This window comes from Aphelocoma coerulescens, chromosome 2 (assembly GCF_041296385.1).
Source record: "Aphelocoma coerulescens isolate FSJ_1873_10779 chromosome 2, UR_Acoe_1.0, whole genome shotgun sequence".
Lineage (NCBI taxonomy): Eukaryota > Metazoa > Chordata > Aves > Passeriformes > Corvidae > Aphelocoma > Aphelocoma coerulescens.
The window spans coordinates 33,844,338-33,870,997 of NC_091015.1; the positions used below are offsets into that span (position 1 = coordinate 33,844,338).

The 26,660-nt window shown below is 40.5% G+C and overlaps 1 protein-coding gene across 1 annotated transcript; it reads right to left on the reverse strand.

Annotated features, from left to right (window-relative positions):
- Positions 1-3,417: 3,417 nt before the first annotated feature.
- LOC138106420 (26S proteasome complex subunit SEM1) lies at positions 3,418-9,509 on the reverse strand. The gene is made up of 3 exons (XM_069006996.1): positions 9,347-9,509; positions 5,499-5,592; positions 3,418-3,622 (listed from the first exon to the last, which is right to left on the reverse strand). The coding sequence occupies exons 1-3, from the start codon at positions 9,420-9,422 to the stop codon at positions 3,580-3,582; spliced, it is 213 nt and encodes a 70-aa protein (XP_068863097.1). The 5' UTR covers positions 9,423-9,509; the 3' UTR covers positions 3,418-3,579.
- Between the last annotated feature and the right edge of the window lie 17,151 nt (positions 9,510-26,660).

Here is a 26,660-nt window from a genome sequence, read left to right on the forward strand (position 1 = left end):
ATGCTGACTATGCACAGCAGTTACTAAAGCTAAAGAAACATTCAAACATGCAGAGCATTTTACATACTACCAAACCCAGTGAAAGATGAGGTCCTGAGATCTCACACTTAAAATAATCGTACTCTTCAAAGAGGGGAAAACACTTCTCCCGTTCCCAGGGACAGTGGAAAATGTATTTGAGCAATTGCAAAACAGCCATGCTATGCCATGCTGTGCTATGGAGAGCCACGCTTATCCGTTCTGTACAGCACAGGTGGACACGGTGCAGCAGGAGGGGAACAGGACACACTGTGACCCAGCAGCAGAAAATGTGTGGGGAAGCTGTTGGTGCTGTTGCATGAGCTAGCAGAGGGAGGCAGGGGCCGTGGGGGGAAACAGCAAAGGCGATTCTGAAACAAAAGAGCTGAATTGAAGGCCTTCCAAACAGCCTTACTTTGGACTGCTCACCATTTTGTGTGCTTCTCTGTGACTTTGCATTTCTTCTTAGGTGTGTATGGTTTCTTAAGGATCAAGGCGAAGCACGAGTGCCAAACATTGGCAATCAGGAACCTTCCAGAGCTTTCCTCCAATTTAGCTGAACAGTGCTTTGCCTCAAGACATCCTCAGCATCTAGGTCACAGCGAGTCAACCCTCCCCACGCTGCAGAACAGCCCCTCCTTCCTCATGTACAGGAGAGCTGTAGACATGTGCCACATACCCCAGCATGGCTCAGCGTAAGGGAACTGGCCAAGGAAACACACCTTGGCTGAGGGATGGGCTAGTGAGGAGGACAGGTCCCCAGACACAGGGCAACATCAACCTCAATCTCCTTCCCACTACCAGCAGAGAGACTACCCAGCAGCCCACACCCAGCCATCGCCACACACACACCTCCACATGCTGTCCTATTTACTTAACTCGAAAGCCCAACCTCTCCCTGCTCAGATCTTTGCCAAACCTCCCTCTCTTCAATACATTCCCACCCTTGATAGGCTGCAGATCTTCCTTCCAAAATCTTTGTCTTCTCTTGATGTGTTGTTCCTCACAACCCCAAAGTCTTCCTATCTCCCACATTTCCTGCATTCCTTAGCTAACAGGGATCACTACAACACCTCCAGGAACAACCTCCAAGGCAAACCTCTCCCAGCAAGGCCAATCTAAAAAGTCAAGTCTCCAAGCACACAGGAATATTATTTCCTTTTAAAGGTGAATAGCAGGTACATTGGGGTGAATTATACTGTGACATCCTGCCCAACCACCTCAACTTCCCTCTTGAACACCAAAACTGTCAAAGGTGAACCAAAATGGGCAAAAAAGTCTCTAGCTTATCTCAAAACCAGTTGAATTTTAAATTTTTTAGAAAGAAATCAGAAGTAGAAAGGTTCCCAAGTCATTTTTAAACTAGAAAGCATAAAAGCAACCATGTGACCACACAATAAACTTGGGGGAAAATTAGGTGGTAAAAAAACCCCAGTGGTAATTATACAGGCCATCAGCCCCCCCATGGTGTGTTTGATTTTGCAGTAAGCTACATTCTTGTAGCACTTTGCACACGATTTATTTATCCTTTGCAATACATTCTCTTAAGCAGACAGCATTACAAGACCATATCACTGAACTGACCTTCACAGCAGATTGCTCTCCTTTTTTTTCCACTGGGGGGTTCGTATCATGACGCAGCAGCTGAAGGTTAATACTGCAAGAGTGCAGTGCCACTACCTCAGCCTAGGCTTCCCTTCCAATTCCGCTTTTGTGAAAAAAGAGGGAAAGATAAAGATACTAATACAACTGAGGCTCAGCAAAAACAAAGCCTTCTTGAGGCAAAGATGCTTTTCCATCTCCATGGCTTCCTCCTGCTGCTTGCAATCAATGGGATAAGGCTGCTTTAGTCAGGTTTCCAGAGTCCTGTAATGGAAAGCAGCTGTCCCTATCCAGATTGCACCAGACATCTCCACAATTACTTTGTCATCTTCTTTTGGTCAGCTGCATTACTCAACCTCCCAGTACTCTGTGTTAATAACACCAGCAATCCCAGAACTGTACTCCACATACTTTTTTCTTAAAACCCCCAACACTAACCTGAGGATGTCTGTATTGCTATTTGCCACTCAATACACAGATTTTACACTTGTTATGTGTCAAATTATGAACTCCAGGACTTTGTATTCTACTGAAGTGGGCTGCATGAGCCACACATCTCAATGTGAACAATTTAAATTACTCTAGGGCAAGCCTACTTGAAAAGTCCTCCCCTTCTTTTCCCAAGCAGCACAGAACTGGACAAACTGACAACATCCAACACTATCTGAAACATTTAGTTTTGCAGAACCATTCAGATGGCAATGGAAGTTCTCAGTGTTTACACAGCTATCTTCAGTAAGCAGTAAGGGTCACAGTGCATCTTGCCTCCACCATTAAAATAGTACCACCTAATAATCTGGGGGAGGGGAAACTTCCTTCCATTTTGCGTTAATAAATGTCATTAAAACATAAGATACTCAGTTATTTTGTTAACAAGGTTAAATAACTGCATGTCCATCAACTATACCTTTATTCTGAAAGCTCACTTTAAGTAACAATTAAGTCTCTGTTTCTCTAGTGAACTGCTAAAAACCAAGTAGCTCATTCAAATTCCACGAGTATGTAACTATAGTTGCCCCTTTATTTAAAAAAACATAATTTAATTTGGAGCCATGGCTGCCATCTCCCTCTGTCTTTGCATACACCAGCTTTAACAGCTCCTTTGGGAAGCATTCATGGAAGTGGTAATAGGTGTGGTAATTTCCATTTTCTGTTTTCTAGTTCAGAGAGTAATTGAATCCAGTCACTATTGCGATATCTTTCTGGCAAATCTTTGTTGGCCTCCATGAAATGAGCTGGAAGTTTGATTTCCGTTCTCAGCAGGCGTGTTTGTGTGATACAGATGAACTGCTGTAACTGGCAAATTGGAGGCAATTTCAGCAGAGATTCCTAGGCTTAAATAAGTGCAAGAACAGAACTTCTTTCACCTCCAGAGAAGTCTCCTCTTTAACAGTCCTGAGAAATGACAGGACCAGATTGGAGAGTTGGGATTTCTGCTGTTGCAAGACACTTTGAAGTTTGTTTTATTAAACCAGCACGCACATGAAATGACTAGGAAAAAAACCCCAAGTCATTATGAAATAAAATCTTGAGGCAAAACAAGCTTTATCACTCTCTAAAACTGCTTTCTATCTCTGCTGCATTTTAACTGGAATACACAAGTATTCTATTTCCTGTGACAGCAACATTCACTAGTCTTCATTCCAGTTACACCTGTTTAGCTCCCCATGACAGCAGCTAGTGCAAGAGCATCAGCCACTGACAGACCATTAGTGGCATTCTAGGCAGGTCCGTGAATTCTGCCACACAAGGCATTTCAGAACCAAAATACAAGGTACCAGGTGAGTAGAGGCTGAATGTATGACTAGACTAAGATTAAAAACTTTATTTTTTATACAAAACAATAATAAATCCAAGCAGATAATGAACTAAGTGTGTCTTCTCATTTTCCATCTTTTCTTCTTTCTCAATAAAGTCTATCCACAGTTCAGTGTTAAACCACTCCATATTCTGCAAAAACTATGATGTTTCCATCTTGTATCCATGTTTTTCTAATTCAGCTCTGTATAGAAAAGAGACAGATGTATTGAAATACCGATACAATACTGTTAGATGTTTGATTTTTTAAAAACTAAATATATTACACAATATACAATCATTTTAGAATAGCAATGTCATACTGCTTTTTGATTCATACCAATAACCTTAACCTCACTTACTCTGTAGTTCTTGGACTCCAGCTTTTTATCTTAGATCACTACAAGTGACTTCTCAGTGAAAACTCCAAATATTTGTTTTAATCACACTTACTGCCCTCTGACCCACCACATGGCACAAAGCAGCACCTATGCATCTGCAACATTCCAAATGCATTAGAATAACCAAAATATTATCTTATAAATATTCTCAAGAATCTTATATATTATTCTCAAGATTTCCTTAACTCAAATAAGTTCACTATTCTATTTGATTTAAATGCACATGCTTCCAAAACAATTGTAAGCTTTTTCTTTGCTTTTAGAATAGTGCACTCCAGAACTTTTATTTACATCTTGGTGCAATACACCTTGCAGTGAACAATTCTGAGGGAAATGATTGTTGTCCTTAGTTGTAGCCAGAACAGCAAGTCAGGAACTACAATTGTTATCACTCCTGCCCTGCCACCACTTTGCTTCTCACCTGCCTCTGAACACACCAGCCAGGATGCATCCTATTTTATCCCCTAGTCTTAGCATATGTGTATCTAGATATGAAAGTACAAATCTCTAATAATATTTTGGGTTAGTTTGCACATTTAGTAGTAGGGTTTTAGAAGTGGAGGACTGCAGCATTTGCTTTCTAGAGATGAAAGAAACATGCTACAACCAGGCAAACCACTATATGGTCACCAATACTGCAGGCTGCAACTAAGGACAATTATGGAAAGTTTGTCTAGATCAACTATGTCTATCAAGAATTACACTATTTCTTGGAAGTCTGTTTCATTACATATCAACTTGTTTTCCAGTATTACCATTTAACTGCCTCTCAACCATATAAGAAATAACTATACCAACGATTTTTTATGCAGAAGATACAAAAAGAATTGCTTTCTCTGGAGTACAAGGGAGATCAACCCAGGAGTTTAAGCAGGCTGTATTACAGACAGTTTGCTCCTCATGCAACATACTGAGGGATTAATTATAAAATCTGGCTTTGTTCTGAATGCTTGCAACAATTTAAGTTATAATTATGCGTCAGTGAAGGATTACTGAAACTACAAGTGACAAAGAGGATTAAGCAACTGGTTTAGAAGCACCCAAATTGCTATCACTTTTTTTAAAGCATGTAATTAACAATTACTTTGCTGTTGTTGCTCATGAACAGTATGTTCATCACACAGGAAAGAACCTTAACGTTAAATACAGACCACTAATCTCCAGAAAATTTGCCCATCTGGACAAAGAACAGCGGTGCTGTTTTAAAGTACAGACAGAAAACTGTAACACACTTTGCAGACCACATAGCACAAAGGGATAATCTTGGATGCCTTGCCATTAATCTTGGCAGTACAATTCAGAACTTTCACACACACATAGAAAAGTCATTAGAAAAGGATTCACTCATGTTAAATTGACTGTCAGTGTATCTCAACTTCCCATGATCTTTACACTGTTTGCATAACAGAGCAAAATTCTGTCACCACAATGTCCTACGGCATATTTCAGTAGAATTATTAAAAGATGAAATGCTGATCAGTACTTCAGAGTCTTGTAATCCCTCAGTCTGGTTCTAAAAGGCTTTAAATAGAAAAGCAGAAAGTAGAGCTTTCATTTCTTTCCTTTTCTGATCATTATTTTTTTAAAGTAAGCAGATTTCAAACTTTCAGATATTAACTAATCAACTCCATTTTAAATATTTTACCTGTCTTCTAGAACAGTAGGTTTAAATAAAAGTACCTTAACTGATTGGAGAAATCATCTTCTACATTGTCATCATCCCAATTGTCTTCCCAGACGTGTGCATCTTCATCTTCATCTAAACCAGTCCAATCTAAAGACAGAAAAGCAGGTCTAAATATTGTATGCTGCATTTCTTTGGTACCATGTCTTACCAACCAATTAGCTCAGCCACAGAGAAAGGCAGAGTTCTGGTAAATTTAACAGAGAAGCCTGGATTACATTCAAGTGTTTATGAGACAGAAAGATCTAAAACACACCTCACAATTTCTGTAATTACAACAAACATGAAACTTGGTGAAAAAAAATCATTACATGCTTCACATCATGGCTTGCGAGATTAAACATTCCTAAGAGATATTTTGCATACTTTTGGATAAACTGTAGCATCATCCTTCCAGATGTGTATTTAAACACTTAATTCAGACTTAAAAAGTAAATATGTATCAGATGCTTTTGCCAAAACACAGACACATTCTCTGTTCCCTCGAATCATATGCAGTCAGTCTATGGATAAATGACAAAAAGCTATCTGTGATGCAGAAGCAAAGGCAGATTGAGACGAGCATCTGCAAACAGCAGTTGATACCTCTAACCAGCTATTTCTGGGTTCCCAAGACAGCAGAGGCTGTCTTGCCTTTGTAAGGAAATACTTTATGTCCATTTACTAACCTTATTTATATTTTTCCTATAATAAAGTAATCTGGCACATCACCCTTGACAAATTACAGATCACACACTTAATGCTTCATTATTAAAAAAAATTAAAATCAAACTAAATAGTTTAGAAAAATAATGAAAATGAAAGGCTCAGAATCACCATGAAGACATAAATTGGCTTACTTGATCTTTTTTTTAGTTTCTTGGTTTATTCCTACTGAAAGACACAGTTTCTCAAATATTAAAAAAAAAGCCCCCTAATTTTGACATTGGCAACTTTATATTTTTCAAAGTCTGTTGGTGCATTTAAAGAGATAACACTGCTCTTCCCCTTCCATTCTGGTAAGCCATCTGCTGCCCATCCACAGAAAGCTTTGAGGACTAAGGCCTAAAGTAACATTAAGCACTGATGGAGGTATGGAGGGAGTAGGGGAGAAAGTTAGTGGGATAAAACATTAAAAACTAATTCACTGTGAACAACTAACTTTCTAAGAATGAAGCCTGGTCTTTGCATTTTCTCCTCCCTTTTCTAACACTGACAGGCAACAAAATTAATATTTGAGATTCACCAGGACAGGAAAATCCATTTGTCACTGATTAAAGACACACGTGTGGAAGGCATTACAATTAAATTTCCCTACTCAAATAAATCATATAATGGGAAAAGATGAAGGAGCATAGAAATTGTGCTGAGAGCAAAAGAAAAAAAACTGAGAAGAAAAAGTGAAGAAAAAATGCTGTATATAAAAATGCATTATTTGGATTTAGTTGTATTGGTAGTTGCTCAAAGGGAAGGGCTTATATTCTACAACTACCTGCAATAAGCTTTGTCCTTGCCAATTGATAGCTCATTGATATTTTTGTCAAAAAAAAACCCAACAACTTTACCAATTATCTGGATTTTGAAGACAGAAAAAACAAAGCTCAAAGAACTTAAAATTAACACAAAGTCAAACTTTTCTATCTGCAAACATACAAGTAGCTCAGACAGAACTACAAGCTTGAAAAAAAAAATCTCCCAGTAACTCATATCCAGCACAACAAACAGCAGCTTCAGTCATAAAAGGTCAGCTGGGCAGACTGCAAAAAGATGCTCTAAATCACACTGAGTAAAGAGGAGTCAGGCCCACATCATCTTCCACGCTGGGGTGCGGAGGAGAGTGAAAGTAAAGTCTAAATTACATTCTCATCTCCGTGGGACAAGATTCTACAGCATCTGTATATTGATACTATTACCCCAGAATTGTGTAATACAGTTATTATTCCCCACTACATGATATGCTTGTGACTAAACAAAAGCAAAAAATGGTAGAGCATTATCTGGGATTGAAAGGATTAAGATCACTTGAGAGTCCACTGCCATTAAGTATTAATAATATACACCGAAATTATAACCATGTCATGGCTGGGCTTCTTAAAAATGTGTTTTCACATCCTGATCACTGATTGTTTTCTTTTGCACTTGGGAAATAAAAAACAATTTTTAGGATTTTAGGGGTTTTTTATCCCCTGCTCTATCACTTTACACATCACATTTTTATATTCTGAAATGCACTGTATAAAAGATTCTTAAGTCACTCATTTACATGTTTTTCTCTACTATAGCATACTTATGCTATACTTCTAAGTATCCTATAAAAATTGGGCAAGTCTGTTTTTGATCCATAACTTGATTTCATAAATTGTTTAAGTAAATTTTAAGGTTGGAATAAACCCCAAAAGCCCGTGTTTTCATCCCTTAACATAGATTCGCATTATCTCATTTCCTTTGGATAAAAACTGGGTAATACAACACATAGTTCTACTATTGCTAGAAAGTGGTGTTTTAATTGGAAAGAACAACAATTAAGAATGGGTTTGAGCCCAGTCATCACAGTTTTTTCCTAAGCACTACAGATAACAGTCAAAGTGGTCTGAACACTCAACATCTCAAAACTATGACCCCACTTGAGGTTTCAAATAAGCCCCTTTAGAGGTTCTTACTTTCTGCAAGAAAGAACATATAGAAGCTTGATGATGGTCACTTTTTAAGAGGTCTCTGTTCTATCCAGACAGCCTGCACAGTACTTTTAGCATTACAGCTAGAGTCAAGTAAAACTAATTTCACCTTCAGTAATACTACAATTCAGTGCTCTGGCCAATCCAAGGTCCAGAAGCTTCAGAGACTTCCCCTATTGTGAATACTTAATTTACATTAAGTAAGATAAACTTTTTTTTCCTGTTTAGGAAACACTTATGAAAAAGAAAGTATAGTCTTGTAAGTTACTTTAGCTATTATCCTAACTACGTCATGAACTTTCTCTATCAGTACACGCAAAAATATTAATTTTAGCAGTACTGAAGGGTTCAGAACACCTAAGGCTTGTAAAGCCATAGAAAGATCACATGCAATAAGGACATTAGAGAAAAAAAATCCTGACGTTACATTCATCATGTTATACATCATTTCTCATGATCCACAGCTTGAGACAATCCCAGAATTAAGGACATAAAAAGCCAACATGCCCTAATAGGGATGTTTCCAAGACTATCTCTGTCAAGGGTCACTGAGTTGTTTTATTGAATTTAACTTCCTCATTAAGTATATCTGTATCTATGAAAAGCAAACCAGCATATACATATCTGTGCTTCAAAGGTAAAGAGATTCAGAGTAACTACAGAGCGCATTATTTCCTTTTCACACATTTTTCCATCTTACGATCAGTTTCCAGCCCTCATCCCTCCTCTCCCTCGCGATTCTCATCTCCAGTGCCAAGAAGCAGTAAATTTCTCCGGCACTTGTTCCCGGCTCTCTCGCACAATGACACAGCACTTCCAGCGCGATGTGCCGAGCGCCGTGACACCGGCACAGAGCCGTGCGCGGGCACCACGACCGCGCTCGATCGCGGCTATGACGGGGCTGCAGCCCCTGCCCGGGCGGGGGCTGGGCAGGGATCCGCGGGGCACCGAGGAAGCTCCGCGGGGCTCAGCCCGGCCCTGCCGTGCGGCAGCACAGCGGTGCCCCGCGGAGCGGCCGCAGAGTCGCGGGGACCCGCAGCAGGGACGGCGCACACGGCGCCCCGGAGCCACCGCCGCTCCCGCCCGCCGCGTCCTGCCCGCCCCGGCCGGCCCAGGCCGCGGCGGTCCCGCCTGCAGGCCGCGGCCTGTCGTGTCCTGCCGTCCCGGCCCGGCCCGCCCCCGCCCGGCACCTTCAGCCGGGAACTCCTCAAACTCGTCGTCCTCCTCCAGGAGCCCCAGATCCACCGGCTGCTTCTTTTCCGACATGCTGGGCCCGCACCGCGTCCCGCCGCCCCGAGCCTGCTGGGATCCCGCGGCCACCGCCGCGCCTGCGCCGCTGCCGGGCCCGGCTCCGGCCCGCGCCTGCGCCCTGCCGCTCCCGGGTCCCGGCTGCTCCCGGCCCCGCCCGCCGCTCCCGGGCCCGGACCGACGCCGGGCTCAGGTACCCCCGCGGGAAGTGCCGCTTCTGTCCTCAGTGCTGTGGGAAGAACAAGCCCGTTCCCTGCAGCGTCAGGCCAAACTGCACAGGCCGCTGCCGCTACTGAGTGCGTCTGTTCTCTACATTCTTGCATCACTGGTTTGTACTCAGGCAAAAGCTATCGAGTATCAGCCTTGTCTCCTTAGTCTGTAAGTCATGGTGTTAGGGTTTTTTCCCTTCTGGCACTTCAACATAGTGTTTCAAAAGGCATGGGGAGGTTTAGGTTGGACATTAGGAGGAATTCATTCACAGAAAGAGTGATCAGACGTTGGAATGGGCTGCCCAGGGAGGTGGTGGAGTCCCCGTCCCTGGAGGTGTTTAAGGAAAGCCTGGCTGTGGCGCTCAGTGCCATGGTCTGGTTGACAAGTTGGTGTTTGGCCATAGGTTGGACTCGATGATCCCAGAGGTCTTTTCCAACCTGATTGACTCTGTGATTCTGTGAAAACTTATAACTAATTTGCTGTCTTTTAAATTCCTTGTCCATCACATCAGAGAAACAAGCAAGCAGCTTAAAAGAGAGTGTTTGACTAAGCTATTCACTAAGAGTTTAGGGTGTTACATGAAAAGTAGAAATGCTACGGGTTTTATTATTCCGAAGTGTATTCATTCACTTAAATCTAGATTCTGTTGATGATATCGACAAAGGCAAAGTTCAGCACTTAGTAGCCTGAACAAGTTTGTGTGCATGGCAGCACCAGTGGCTTCTCTCCCAGCAATCACCTTACAACAATGCTGCCAATTTGGTGGAGGGGCTGGGATTTTTGCTCTGTGAGAAGCTGATTCACAAGGCAGTGACTTTCACAGCTGGGTTATGCTGTGGCCTAGGTTTAAAGTCAGGAAAACAACAAAACACTGGTGTGGGAATTCATTTTCATTGAGTTCGAACCCAGCGTAAGTATGTTCTGCCATGCAGCCACAGGTAAGGCGAGGTGGGAAATGAGCCCTTCTGCCAGGTGAAAGGTCTAGTTGAGTGGTTACGTTCTAGTTTTTTGTGACAGAAGGACTGACTGACAGTGATGACTGTGAAATTATGAAAACTCTGGTTTAATAAATCAGTATGTGAAATCTTGTTGTAACTTAGCTGGGATTTTCAGCAAGTCATGCATTTTGGAATAATAGATATATTGCTCCAAGACAGTACAAGATAAAGTCATAAAGTGGATAGGGGTCTGTCATATCAAAACCTTGCAATGGTCCATGATCATTCAGTTACTAAGGCTCATATTCAAACCCTCTAGTTTTTGCCTAACCTAGAACTTGACTGAACTGTGAAGTCTGGATAACACCGGGGAATAATGAGATACTCAGTTTCACCTAGATTATCCAAGAAAGAATGTAACTTGGAAACTCCTATGGACAAGTAGCTTCAAGTATCCCTGAAACAGGAAGCAGCCTGAACTTGTTTCATAGACTTTCCCTACGTATCTGCTGTAGAGAAAAGACGCAACAGTCCTTTCCACCCCTTCTTTCTCTTCCTTCTCTGCCAAGCTGCTGGTTAGGAAGCTCTGGAATGCCCATGAAAAGAAGAATCTGCACTTCCCAAGAGAATATGGCTGGCCACTGCACAGTGAAACAAGTAAAATCAAGGACTCCTGAAGCAGTGCCTTACTGATGTAGAGTCGGACCAGAATCAGTCTTGGATTTGAGGCCTCCTATGCATTTCCCACCTGTGGAGCTGAGTATTCCTGTATCACCAGTTACCCAGACTTAATCTTGTGTTGCCACAAAAATCTGTAGTGTCCAAATCTCCTCCTTTATTATAAATCTCAAATTTTTGATGGTTCTCTTAAATTTGTGGTTTCTGGAGTTTTGTCATTAAATAAGGAACTTGGCTCTTGTTTAAAGATGAGAAAAGTTTGTAGCCAAAGCAATTAGAAATTAGCTTAGAAATATGAACAAAATTTGTTTCAGATTTACCTATTTTACTTGGAAGATTGCTTTAAAATCATGATTTTAAAAATAAAAACTCTGAATCCATTGGTTTAAATCCAATACCACAGGTTTTGTAAGCCTGGAATTTCATTAGCTTGCCTAGCCTTTTTAGGAGATGAATGCATGAATGCAGACCTCACTGTCATTTCCCAAATGCTTTAACTCTCTGCTAGTAAGATCTCCAAGGGCATAGGTATCTGGCATGTTGTGTTTCTCTCATCAAGGTATGCCCATCCTCTGTTGCCTGAAGAACCTGATCTGTGAGGCATTCTCCAAGCCAGCCTGCTAGACCTTGCAGAAAAAGTCCCAGAGGGCAAGGCAACAGGCTTACTTTCAGATTTCCACTATGTCCAAGTTGGATTTGACCTGGTGTGAGTGCCAAGTGTTTGCTGGTTGTTTGGGGATCAAACTCCTCCAAAGTATATACAGGTATTTTCACTCATGGTGGAGCAGATTTGACAAGTAAACAACTCCGTCTGCAACAGCAAATAGCCTACCAAGGAGAATCTCCTGGCAGCTGGTGGATGCGTATGACATACCATATCCCTGATGTATGTTCCTAACAACCAGACTATACAGTAAGCAAATAGAAAGAACTTATTCTCCTGCAGGTAGCTGTTAGAAAACACAGTTTTTAGTGCCAATCTTGTGGCTGGGATTTCTCAGCAGAGGCACAGGATTAAATCATATTTTCTTAAGGTTTCTTACTGGCCTTTTTAGGTAGCTTCCAGTCTGTAGGCTTTGTATAACCCACACTTCACTGCCTCCAGGAAGCATTTGAGGAACTTACATTTCTGCACTGAGAAAAGATATCTTCAAATTCCACAAAGCGTCACACCATGTAAAAATGTGATGATGCAGTTTATACTACTCAAGCCTTTTGGTGGACCCAGCCCCATGGAATAGTTTTAATTCTTTAAGGAAAATAGCATAAGGATTCAGCTGTCCAGAACAGATTTTCCAACGTGGAAAATTTGCAGGAGGGTGTCCAAGCTCCAAGTATGATCAGAGCTTGATAGTTTCTAGGTAGACCGTAAAGAATAAGAGTTGCCTTTCAGCATCTACCCTATGCAGCCAGAGTGGGGAAAGGCCATGGATACCTCTGAAGAGCATACTGCCAGTGATTTTTGTTTGATCCTTCCCCTGTCCCAAGACTGGCAGCAACCTTTACAGTCACCAAGCCTGTATCTCACATGGCCACAGGACGCACAGAGCAAGGATTACTTTTGATCAAATTAGGGAAGGCACTTCCTACATTCCCAAAACAGCATAAGGGATCTGCTTTCTTGGAGCTGCAGCCCCTGCACAGTACACCAGCTACATGCTGAATAGGTTGGTTTTCCAAGACCAAGAGCCTGACAATATTGGGTGCTTCAGCAGAGAGATCTACATGCTTGTTGCATGGAAATTCAAGGGAAAAAATTCCTATAGATTTCAGTGGTTTGGGATATGACTGTCTCTATTAAAATCTTTAGTTAAATATACCCTTAAATGGTAACATGTTAGAAATAATTGAACAAGGCAATCCTGAGTAATTCATCAGTACCTCTATTATTCTTTCCAGAGTTGCACATCAGCTATTTACACAATATTATTTGTTTTATTTTTTTTATTCAGCATGTTTTATGCATTAGTATCAGAAAAGCCTGTCTTTCTCTTGGCAAATGTTACTGCAAGTTGTCTAGCAGGGAGGTGGATTATGTAGATTTATTTATTCAGAGTGTAATTTGAATAAATAAAAAATGGAAATAAACCTTATTTTCAGAATTAGAGCCTTTTATTTCCTTCAAGGTGAAACAAAAAGTGTTTGTAGTACACTCATTAAAATTTCCAGATTTTTTTAGGTGGACTACGATTCATTTCAATGCCTGGGCCAATTTTCTTTTATTTGGATGCTTTAATGTCTGAAAGCATATTCTGAGGATAAGATTAAGAAGGGAAAATAGAACAGATTGGAAATTAATTTGCTTATAAGCAGTTAAAGGTGTCCTGTTGAAAAAAAAACGTCAAAGCTATATTAAGTATTTTAGATATATTGAGTAAACTGTTGTTTTGGAGGTCTGCATGGTTCCAGGCTACCATACAGTATCTATTCAGAGAAACCCTGTGCTGCAAAGAAAATTGGCATAGTATGTGGACGGATCAATATCATGTGAAATCTGGATACAGACCTACATCTAATGGTCCTCCAGCTTGGACATCTATCTCATATCAGTTGTGCCTGCAAATCTTATCTGGGTGGGAGAGGGACTGTCTTATTTATGGTCCAGGCTGTTAGATATCCAGGAATGCACCTAATTCCTGAAAAAAAAAAAACCAACAAAAAACAAAAAACCAAACAACAACAACAAAACCCACAGGAAAGCTTATTACCATTGTTACCATTCAGAATGTGAATTTCTGTGCAATGCAGAGTATCTATCCTGTAGTGTATTGGGCAGTCCAAGTACTGATTAATGCATCCTAGGAATCCCTTCAGAGATAGTGTTCTGTATCTCAGGATAGTACTGCATGTCATGCTGTAGTTTTTTTGGATTAAATTGAAGGAAACTGTATCCCACATTCAGTGCATCTGGAAGTGAGGCACGGATTGCCCTGCTTCTTTCAATAGCTCTGCACAACTCTGAATCCATGGCATTATTCCTGAGGTCAGTGCCTTTGGTTTGCCACTATTTGTTTACTCATGCCTGCAGAGGTCCTCTTTTTCTCTCCAGCTGCTCCATCATTCACCAGCACCTCCTGGTAGCCCACCCTGCTCCCACAGCCCATCCGTTCTCAGAGCTGACCCTCACTGGGGTCAGGATGCGATTAGGTGGCTGCAGATCATAAGGAATATTAATCACAAGGAACACTTAGATGTTGCTTTACAGACTTCCTTATGTGAAATATGCTGTGGCAAGCTATCAGGTTACCAGTGGGTGAAATAGAAACAGTTCTCTCTTTGCCCTTGACAGTCAAAAGAGGGTTTGATTTATTTTCTCATTTTCACTCAGTCTAAAGGCAGCTGGGCAGTATTGCTACAAAGCTCTAGCTGTGTGTCATTGTAATAGGGGCAATATGTTTGTTCACTTCTGCTCTCTTCCTCTGTCTAATTGTTCTATTGTCTTTCTGATTTCTCTCCACATTGGGGCTGACAAAATGTCTCCCTGGGTTTAGCCCTCTAGCCAAAACTTAACGGGCTCCTAATCAAGAACTAACACCACCAGCAGGCTATTTCCTGCCTTTGTTTACCATTCCTGGTATCATCTTTCTTCTCTCAGTCCATCATTACAAATTTTCACTGTTATTTTCCTTTGACTCTTCCTCTGTATAGGGTGCAGGAATCTTCCTAAATATTGTTACCCTTTCATTTTCTGGCCACTTGATCTCTGGCCTCTCAGCTCTACATCCTGGAAGAGTACCAGATACATCCAGAACCAGATTTTACAAAGCCAAGTAGCCCTGGGATAACTGCGTATTCCATGTAGCTGTATAGGCAGAATGTTTATTGCTGAACCACGATGCAAATTGTAAGGATGTTTTGAACATAAAAGGGATAACCACAATGGAATTAACCACTAGGTGCCTTTCACCATGACTTGAATTTTGTTGGAAGTATCAGGATTATCAGGGTATATTCAGTTGCCTAAACAAAGGTTTCTAAGATCAGTTGAAACACCCTAAAACACAGAGCCACTTGATGCAACCTGGGAGACCCTGGCCCTTCCCAACTGCAGCTGGAGATGGGGCAAAATACCCCAGGGTTTCTAAAATGACATCCGTTGCCTATGTTTAAGTGACTGAATTCTGACCATACATTGAAATAACTGAGTTTTGTGCTTAAGTGTCCTGTTCATGTTACTGCACAACTGACAATTTATTCTGCCGTGGCTGCCCTGAAAATACTACACTGTGGTAACCTCAACAGGAGATAGTCACTGGATAGGTTAGTATGACTCTTCAGGAATCAGGTGAACAGAGTAGGCCTTTTTTTCCATCTCAAATATACTTCTACCTTAACATATCTAAGGTGGCATCAGGATGAAGTTCAACCCAAATAAAATCAAATGTTGTAGCCTGGGAATTGTTATTAAGCATTATTTCTGATGTTCAGATAGGTAAGCAAGGCTATTCATTAGTAATCCTGGCAAGCTGTGGGACTTTCTGATACTTAGACTGTTTCAAGAGCCAGAGTCAGGCCACTGAACTTGAGGCCACCCTCACCTTAGGGGACTTAGACAGCCCCTCTGTACTCTCAGTTCAGAAAAGAGATAAATGGACTCTTCAAGGTGGAGATTCAGAGCACCTGGGTTTGAATATCAGCCCTGAAATGTAATTTGAAGGGACCTATCTCATCTCTGACTATATTAGGAGGACTTGCTCCATAATTATGTATGAGAAGTCAGGAGATGAAAATAATCTCTTACAAGTTCAGGTAGCAGCAGTCATCCTTGTTGGCCACATTTCTCTGACAAAATTCTTCCAGGGCAGTTTTAGCCCTAAATGTATCTGTTTAGCTCACCTAACAGCTCAGCAATGCCCCCAGGAGCTTCTCCAGTGTGGCTGGTGGGAGCCAGCACTAGCAGTCTGTCACTCAGAGCATGCTGCTGGTGTTGGCTTTGCTGTGCTGGCAGGCAAGAGTGTACTCAGTGCCCTTCCAACCCCTTGGGGCCTGCTTGTCACCAGCGCTGGCTGTCGTTCAGCTGTTCTGCAGTGCCACAGGCAGCACAGCCTCAATGCAGGGAATTTCACTTAATTTAATTTATTGCCAGTTAACACAGCCTTTTAATTACTGATTTGTGTATGGAGGGGAAAAAAAGAAGACATATACAATTGAGCAAACACTTGGAATTACCTTTCCTCACCTTTCTTTGGGCTCTGCTTCAGTCAAACACCTCTCCTCCCTCCTTTCTCACCTCAGCTCTCTTTGTTTTTGCTGCTGGTTCCCATTTTCCCTCCCTCCCCATCCCTTCGGTGAGCTGATGGGCAATTGGGGTCCAGGTATGTTGGTTTCTGCCCCTGCAATTCACTTCTTGCCCTCCACTGCTCCTCACTTCTTACTGCTCCTGTGCCCCAGCGTGGCTCATCCATGGCCTGTTAAGAAGTGCTGTGGAGTCGGTTTACTTCCTACGCTTGTGGACACATCTTCACTGCAAACATGGGTTATTTTATCACATAGACCTATGCAGTCAATGCAAGTCAGGTGTCTAAGGCGTGTTTTAATCCTGATGCCATGGATGTAGCTCCCAGGAGATGCAACACAGGTGCCAGCAGTGCAGGGCCAGTGCGATGCATGAGCAGGACCACCGAGCTGGGCCCCCCAGCTCCTGTGCTGCCAGCTGCTGCCCAGGCAGAGCAGCAGCAAGGCCACCCCAGCTGGAAAAGCAGACAGTGGTGTCCATGGCATGGAGAAGCCCACAGAGCCCCAAAGCTCCTCCTCATCCATCCTGCAAAGCAGAGGATACCTTCTTCCTCAGAGCTCCTGTTAACTTGTCATGTCTTCGTCAGCAAGCACAGAGGTTTTGATGAATCATCTAGTGGTTTTCCACAGAAATGAATGAAGAAATGCTGTGCCACTAGCAGAGGTGTCAATTAATTTCTTTCTAAACAAGGACACTCTTGAGACCTTTTTTATCTTAGTTTGCTTTTTATCTTAGATTACCAAGTGAAGTTGATGCAGTACATCAAATCAAAGCCACAAGGATCAATTTGGGCAAGTCATGATCTTAATTTGGCTCATCTAACCAGCTCCCATGAGTGGAGCAGTTGGCCCAGCCAACTCTGGGCCATTGTATGTACAACTGTGAAAAATGGATAGTTCTTTCTGTTTATGTTAGATAGGAACTTATTCTTAGTTATATTTTAAAGAAAACCCTAGAAAGCAAACTGTTATGGTCCTATCTGCTTTCCAAAGCACATAAGTCTTTTGTAACTACAATCCTTAGTCCCATACCAAGTACAGTGGCATCAATGACAGCTGGAATTCTTATAAAAATAGCATCAGAGTAAATGGTGAGCATATGTCAAACAAATCTACAAAATCAATGGTTTTATTGAGTATATATGAAATCCTTTTGTCTACATTGTACACAAACACATAAGTTAAAATATTTACTTGTATAGTATTTATTGTACAGATAAACTACACAATTAAGCAGGCTAATAAGATAGTACAGTGGTGCTAATTATTATTCTAACATACAAAGTAAATTAAAAGTGGGTAGGATCACCTACAGCAGTATGTTACAGCAGGAAAGTTAGATTTGAGTACATTGCTATTGAGGTTGACTGAGAAAGAAAGTAAAAGATCTAAACTGATTGTCATATGAAGGAGAGCATTAGGAAACAGCACTCTCAGTTTCACTGTTTCTGTCTTGTATCTTTTGTAATACACAATAAGGGAGTCTTTTCTCTGATTTGCTTTTAAGCCTTTAGCACAATCAAAAACTGGAAGTATTGTAAGGAAAATCTGCAAATAGCATGAAAATGTCTTGTGGTGACATTCTTATTCAGGTTCTGGGCCTGATTTTGAAAGATCTGAAACATCCAGAGATGCCAATGCTAAGCTCTTCTGCAGGTCAGATATTTGAGGTCTGGAAGGTTGCTTTATAATCTTGTTTTCATGTTCTTGCAAATCTAGATAGTATTTTTTTCCCTTTGTGGTAGCACTGATTTTATTAAAACCATTCAGAACAGATAGCTATGTTTTAAGTCAACAGTTTTTTGCTCACCAATAAGATAGAAAACTTTGGTCAGCAGAAAAATTTCCAGTCTTTGAGGAAACAGATAATATATTCAAAGTTAAGACAGCAAAATTATTTAAAAAACAAAGTCTCAGAAATGCTGGGACTTTTAGGTCCTCTCCATTGTATCAATCTGCCTGACTATGGCACCATCTTCACAAAAGTTCTTGTACATTAATGGCAAATGATTCATGGGCCATATAAAAAATCAGTGCCTCAAAAAAGTAGATTTTTGTTCTTTGTGTTACATTGCCATGTCATCTGGAGGGAAAAGTCCATTTTTGCCATTGTGTTTTCACTCAGAAGTGGTTTGAGGTGGCTGCAGTCTGAAATATAACCAAAACAAAACAATAAGGTTTGAAATTGTATGTTCAGTGTTTATGCAGGCTGTATGTAAGCCACAAGGAAAAATAAATTTAAACAATCACATGCAGATCTAAGAGAGTCAACTGAAGCAATGGCTCCTCAATTCCCAAAAATGTGACTAAATTTAGAATTTTATATCCCAACCAGTTATCACACACATGGTTTATTGGCACAGTGTAACTGAATACATCCAAATGCCTGGCTCTTCATTTGCAGGAGTTTAAACCATAACCTAAAAAGAGAATTGAATAAATGTATGTTATTTTTAATGCTGAAAGAAAAAGAAAGAAGTTGACAGATCCCCCCTATGCTGTCAGATACTCAGAATTCCTAAGTTATATAAGACTATTTAGAAATATCATATCTTTTCATACTGCTAATAACTCTAAGGGGCTCCAAATATTCACCAAGGACTCGTGACAGCTGCCTTTTGGGTATAATGGAAAACCACCTCCTCTTAAATGCACAAAGCAAGTAGCAATTGGTCTTTAGTTCTGAGGGCAGCCAAACCTTGTGTACTGAAGTCCAGATGCTTTGAAGTATTACAATGTGGGTTTTAGCCATCTGGTTTTCACAGAACAACTCCTTGTTCCTCAAAATTTGGCCCACAGTCCTGACAAACCTTTAACAGTACTGATTTTACAGCTCTTCTTAAGGCATTTTCAGTGAATTTCAGGAATGTCCCTATAATATAGTCATTTTTCTCCAGCATATAAAATGCTGATTCTATTGCTAGAATCATTTAACTTACCTTATTTATTTTAAATAAAATGAAAATCCAATCTATTTGAGGAATATGTAAGAGCAAGCAACAACTATGAATACAGATTTGCTAAAATAAGGTGTGTAACCACCTTCATAATAAAATTTAATCAGCCTTTAATATTTATTTTTATATTATTAATATATTTGTGTGTTATATTTTTGTATGTAATATACATATATACTATATTATATAAGTATATTATATTATATTATATTATATTATATTATATTATATTAGTGGTGTAGCTAGTCTTTTGCAGATTTGCATAAACATATTGTACAAGCACATCTGAAACACATTGCATAGAAAACTTGAACTGTACATTTTAAATAATGACTTTCAAAGGATAAATTGTAATCTTCTTTTATGGCTGGTACAAATTTATATTGAAGCTTCACTGAAATGTACAGTTTTTCAGTTGAGTTTGCTTAATGTTAATCTATTCATTTGAGGGTAAATGCAGAATTTAATGGTGAAGTGATGTAACTAGAATATAGTCTCAAGTGGTGTGTTAGGTTTATCAATCAGTGAAAATTGTGCACTTGAGTGTAAGAGCACATGTCTATCCATATGATTCTTGCAGCCTCAGTTAATTGAAACCCTTTTTCCACCCTATTATCAATACTTGAAAAAACCTCCAACCACATCTATTAACCAGTGCCTTAATAGACGCTTTATCAGCTCCGTATAAATTGCACGTATTTTGCTAAAAAGCAATTTCACTAATACAAGGGTCAGTTCTATGGTTCACTGGAGATGTTCACTCAGGAGGTGTTGGGGCACAACTGGATGGATGGATAGAGATGGATAGAGCTGTGAGCCTGGTCTTCAAGCCACTGAAACACTGGCAAGGTTGGAGGTCCAATCTGATTAACACTCTCAGTCCTCATTAATTTTAACAAAAGCAAGGTGTGCTCATGATGAAAATTAGTTAGGCATGACCACTTGCACAGGGAGATCTAAATCAGACTAGAAATAAGTGGGTTTAAATTTCCTATTTAAAAAAAACCCCTAAACTTTAGACTCAGGATAGCAGAATTATACACTAATGCTGATATGTCCTAAACAACTCTGAAATGAAAAGTTCTTCTTTCCAAGGCAGCTTCTCCAAATTTTTAATTCATACTGATAATTTCCTTTCTCCCCTAGATCCTTGATTCAAATGAAGAATAAGTATATATTTTCTGCGCAGCTTGGCTCAGTGTCTCCTGAGATCATGGACAATTCAGCTGTCAATTCAATTTAGCCAATTGTCAGCATCATGAATCAACAGTAGAAGAAAAATGAAAGCATCTACAAAATAGAAAGAAAAAGAGGGATATGAGATACTCAGCAGTACCTAATCTAGTGCTACCTAAAGCTCTTTAAAGGCTTCTCTAATCCTTAAAGGCATTTTGGAGCTTTGAATCCATAGGGTTTCACCTCTGCTGAGAGATTACCCACATACAACAGATTTTGCTTTTGTTTTTGTGATCAGGTTGTTTAATCAGTTCCATCAGATGTGAGGATACAGGTGAAGGACAATTATGCTTGGTAATGCTTAGTTTTGGGGACATTCTTTTTCGTGGTTAATTTGACTCCCTCATAGTCAGGGAAACTTGTTGCCATCACACAGAGCAGAGATTTGCAGTGTTGGAGGGGTCCACTGACAGCATGAATTTTTTTTTTGTCACTGTTAATTCTTTGTGTAGATCTGTCCCTATGATCTTCACGGGCAAACCAGTGGAGCTTTGAGAATTAACATAATAAAGATCTATACTCAGTTGTAGGCAGAGGTAATATACTGGAAGCATTTGCATTACAAGTGAACAAATAGCTTTCCTTTTAGTCTTAAAGTGCAGTTTTATGGGACCATATATTATGTAGGAAAGCAGAGCTGAAACTGGTACTACTTTTATCAAGGCATGCATAGTTTAGTGCTTGTGGCACAGATATTCATAGGCAGGAGGAAAGAGCCCCCACCACAGCCATCAGAGCAGAACTATGGATCTGCAGACTGACCCAGGCCAGGTTAGAGCTCAGAAAGATGGTAAGAAACCTGGTTTGTATAAAGGAAATTAGGGCTCAAAGTTACAAAAAGGGTACAAAAAAGATCAGTGCTTTATCGTATTTACAAATGTATTGTTTTCATTGTCAAGACTTTATAAATTATAATACAGTGGGCAGACAGGGCAAAACCATAGCTGAAAGCTATCACAAATCTTGTTATGCAATGAAGAACTTCCTTTTACAGTGGGGTATTTCTTCACTGAGAGAAGATCATTGCTATAAAGAGTAGGTATTTATCCATTTTCGAAGGTCTTGGCCCATGAAAGCTAGTGTTAGATTTGGAATTTCTCTTTTGTTGCCAAGGTGACAAACACTTATAAATATACCACATCTTCTAATGTGCTTTTAACTTAGTATTTTTATGGCTTTTAAATCAGATACCATTAGCAAATATATTAGGTAATTTAGCTGAAAGACCATTTTCTACTAACACTTTTTGTTACATTTCCCCAGGTACTTCAGTAAATGTCTGTTGTGACATTGCAGTCCTGCCAGGCTTCTAGCATATAAGGATACATACAGTACATCTGGTAAGAATTAACATATTACCTTAGGGCTTTCTGGTTTTTTGTATTGATAATTACAAATTGTATAAAAGAAGACAAATACTAAGGATTGGATCCTACAGTCCATTGACTTCAGAGGGAACTCTGTGGAGGTAATGACTCTGGGATTGGCCAGAGGCCATACTGTGTGTTGTTATTTTTGGCTCCCATCTCCCCTTTTTATAGCCCAGTAATGAGGCTGAAAACACAGGGGAGACCATAACGGCTCCATAGCTGGGCACTTCCTTCTGCAAAAGAGAAGCAAACAAACCAACAAAACCTGCCTGGGTGTCTTCTTCTTTTTCATAGACTTGAAGGCCAGAGGATACCTTTGCCATCATCTGGTGTGATGCCCTGCAGGACACCAAGCCAGGAGCTTTCCTGCCCGGAAACTGTCTGGCAGCCATATAGGCCACGTCTCGGACAGAGCATGGCTTGATGGAGACCAGCTTGGAAACTGGTGCTGGCAGATGAGGTAGCAACATCTGCAGGAGCTGCTTGTCCACAGGAGGCAGCTGCACCTCAGGAGTCTCTTGGGGCCGTGGGAGAGAGACCTCCCTGTGGGCAGATGCTGCAGGCACCAGTGGTGGAGCCATGAGAGAGCTCGGCAGCAGGACTGGGGCTCTGCGAGTACAGGTGTCCAGGGCCCCTCTGACTACACAGCACATTTCCCTGTGCTTTTCCTGCTACAAAACCGCATCTGAAGGCAGGGCCCAGGCTGGGCTCTACTCCCAGGACCTCCATCTCATGCCAGGAGTCCCATCCTGCACCAAGGAGCATCCTGACTGGGAATGCAACCATATGAGCAGGCAGGGCTGGAGAGGTGGGGTGCTGACAGAAAGAAGCTGTCATTTCAAAATACAATTTTTAAAAATTTTGACAAAGCTTTGCATCACTGAGGATTAAGCACAGTTCATAAACCAGTGAATAAGCTTCCTACAATAGCAGTGTGTTAGAGTGGAAAAGTCCAATGGAGAAGCATCCAGGAAATATCTTTCATGCCTGCATATTAAATTTAATCTTCCACTCCCATCTTTTAAGACTTGGCATTCATCTACTAAAAAAAGATGTTGATCTGAAACAAAAAGAGAGGGAAAAAAACCCCATCCTGCTATAACAGTTTGCTTGGCAAAATGGAAGAGACTCGAGGAATGAATTGTGTGTGTTACAAAGAGCCGTCCCGCGCTGTAGACACTAGGCCTGTATTTGTCACTCTCGCCCCCAGACCAGCATTGTCCCATTGGCCTCTTCATTCAGCACAGCTATCTGTCATGAAGAATTTAAGTTTCATATTTTCATCTGTCAGTTGTGAAAAGGCCTGTCAGCTGAAGCTTACACTACCATTTGCTAAAAGGCCTATAGCCCATGCTGACAATACACTCTTATATTTGTGCTTCCAGGCTCCAGATAATCCCCTCACTTTCCTCCTCAGCAGTCCAGTTATGATGAGGCTTAAATTGCATATTTTGGGGTTTTTTAAATCCAGATTTTGCTGATAAATGCTATCAGCAGGAATGAAATGAAATACAGCACGGTTTAGCTCTTATTACCAGCATTTTGTGAGGGCTATAGAGACAGTATTCATATTAAACAGGTTAATGTCTATAATGTCTATAGTCACAGGAACTAAATGTAGGAATGTTAATATCAGCCTTTATCTACTTTGTCTCTTTGCCATCCCTGAAAAAAACCCACCCATCCTTCAAACAGGGCATTTCCCAGTTTGTTTCTTTAATTTGATTTGCAAAGGGAAGCAAGATAACCAGCTCATTACAAGTCCACAGCCAATTGTTTTATGCTCCAAGATACCACCAAATTACCCATATAATGCCACAGAAGGAAGAAAGTGTCTAAATCCCCAAAGCTTGCTTTCAGACACCAACACTTTTCCTGTAATACTGTAAATAAAATTACCAAAATAAAAACCTGGTCACCAACCCATCTCAATCTGGTGCCTGTTTATGAGGGTAAGGAAGGATGCAAGGAGTTCATCCTCACACCTATAACTTTAGGACTGCACAACTTTGATTCTCACACCTAAAGAAAACACAGCTAAAAGTAAAATTGCTTCAAAAACTCAATCTCACTTGAGGATTGTCAGGGAACACAGTACAGTAACCCAGGTTAAGCATTTGCTGTCTTGTCTCTAAAAAATCAATTTTTCAACCATTATGCAACTACAAAGAAATCATATCTTTAATTCATTACAGGCTTTTAAATTCCCTAATTGATTATGACTCAATTACACTTTCTGAAAAAATATGGGGTTATGTCCCTATGAAACAGCTTTACCTTTTCCTTCTTAGACTATTTTAGAACTACAGGGAAAAATGATGTTTCATCTAAGTACAGTAGTGCCAGAGGTATTTCTGTTTCATTGCTTTATGTTGTCATTTGGAAACTAACTTCAGAGCAATGTTTTTCAACCCATGGGCTGAGACGGTCTGGAAGGAGAAGAGAGAGGGACTCTGCAAAAAGTCCTGTGAAAAGCAGTCTTATTGTTAATGGGTTTCAGCCTGATCCCCTTTTTCCCTGGAAAGAGTTTTCAGGATTTCACCTTAAAAAAAAACAACCAACCAACCAACAAAAACCAAAACCAAAACAAAAAAAAGCCAAAAACAAACAAACAAACAAAAAAAAAAACCAAAACAAAAAAAAAAAGAAAAGTTGAGAGTTACTGCCTTGGAGTATCTTTTTCATGAGAAGTAAGATGGTAATGTGCTTACCCTCAGCTGGCTTCTGTTCAGAAAATTAGAGCAGCTACAAGGCAGTGTTTAAAGTGACTCTGTGGAAATGTTCCTGCACATGCTTCACATGGTACTCCTGTGATTAAAACAACTTGTGTGTGCAGATTTGAGCCCATAAATGTCCTGCAGGTGAGATAATTACACCATAACACTACTGAAAAAGTTTGAAATACAGGACTTCCTTGAATGTCCTAACTGTTTGGGTTCAGGTGTCTTCTACTACAGCCAGCTGTGGCAAAGGATTTTCTCAATGGGGAAGGATTTTCTCACCTCAAAAATATATTTTGTCCCTGCAATGTCCTTTGGCTGTGTCCCCCCAGTAGGTAAAGAGCAACCAAGAGAAATGAAGCTGAAAGGGAGTGATGTGTAACAGTGTGCATTTTTACTTTACTAATTTACACATTAAGATTTTATTAGGATAGTATAAATAACAATAGCTGACATAAAAATATGTTAATAGTATCATTAACAGTAGCAATGATTATTAGACATCCAACAAACTCATTTTTTCTGTAATGATAGTGCAATATTGCCAAGACAATAGCAATGGGTCATTATCTGTTCAATCCCTGGTTTAAAGTAGCAAGTACATCCTGCCCCAGAATATTCCCACACAATGGCTTTTAGAAAAGACGTGTGGGAATTAAGATAAATAAGGATCACTCTGAAAGACAGAGAAAAGGGAAACAGGTCTCTGAAGTCTCTGAGAAGCTAATCAGCGAGCTAAAGCATAATGATTTGTGTTAACTATTTTTTTGTCCAAAGGATTGAAATATCTGAGGAACAGAGGTTTTGTTTTTCTGTTTTCTAAACCATGACAGTTACCACGTGGAGTATTTTGGATCTCACTATGTTCTTACTGTTGTTGCAAACAAGAATTCCCTTAGCATGGCATGTGTGTAGAGTATCTTAAATTTTTTTAAACGGAAAAGACAAATATATTTTGTTTTGGGAAATTACTCCAGGAGCTGTAGCAAGTGATATGATTCCCTAAGCAATACAGACTTTGAATGTATGAGTTGCTCTATCTTGGGCTAAAAATTCAGAAAATAGTTTCACCTCACTGAAAAGCAGGATTTTGCTCCTGAATTCCTGGGAATTTCCCACCTAAGCTAAGAGCCCTCCTTTTGTCTCTCAAGTTACTCATTAGAAGCAGGCTCATGCCTCATTTAAAGAACAACAAATGGAGGAGGCAGATCAACATTTCTTTCTGCATTTCTTTTTACCTGCAATTTGGGAACAGCTTTGGTTAAATCCAGGTTAGTGTCCTCCACAGGCACATTCAAATCAATATAAGGGTGTCCAGTATACTTGTAGATGGAGAAAAGAGTGAGAATTGCTCTGGTAGAATTTGTTCTCTTTGCAAGTTAGAAATACTGGCCTTTTCTACTACTTTAGGTTGGGCAGTTCTCTCCTCCAACTGGTGGCTTTTAGGACTTTAGTCCCAGGGGCTGAGCAGCTACTTTTAACTGCTTTAATTTTTCTGAGCAACTAAGGCCCTACCCTCTTTGAACCCTACCCCTCAACTCAGGGTAATAAACCCATGCAGGCAGCCAGATACTTAACTACCAGGCACAGCAAATACTCATCTCAGAAGTCCTTTTTAGATTTCAGCCAAACCTTTCTTCCCTTTTCTGTTATTCGTATTGCAATTATTCCTTCTTCCTGCCCTCCAGTCTCTTTGAAAGGATTTGTTTGATTATTAGCTACATTTTTCTACTTTAAGTTTGCAGGTGGGTTTGACTCAACACAGGCAGATGCCAGGAAAAATCACTTCAGTCGGGTGCAGAGCTCAAGGTACTGACAGGAGATCTCATCCCCGGTCAGCACCGTAATCCACTGGCACCGGCACGAAAAACCCCATGGCCATATCCATGAAAGCAGTGGCCATGTTCTAGTG

Bases quoted from the DNA above. Each gene is read 5' to 3' on its own strand.
- LOC138106420 (XM_069006996.1), bottom strand. From the start codon at position 9,422: ATGTCGGAAAAGAAGCAGCCGGTGGATCTGGGGCTCCTGGAGGAGGAC. The intron at 5,593-9,346 runs GTGCCGGGCGGG...TTCTGTCTTTAG, and splicing joins TGAGGAGTTCCCGGCTGAAG to ATTGGACTGGTTTAGATGAA. The intron at 3,623-5,498 runs GTACTTTTATTT...TTTTCTATACAG, and splicing joins GATTTCTCCAATCAGTTAAG to AGCTGAATTAGAAAAACATG.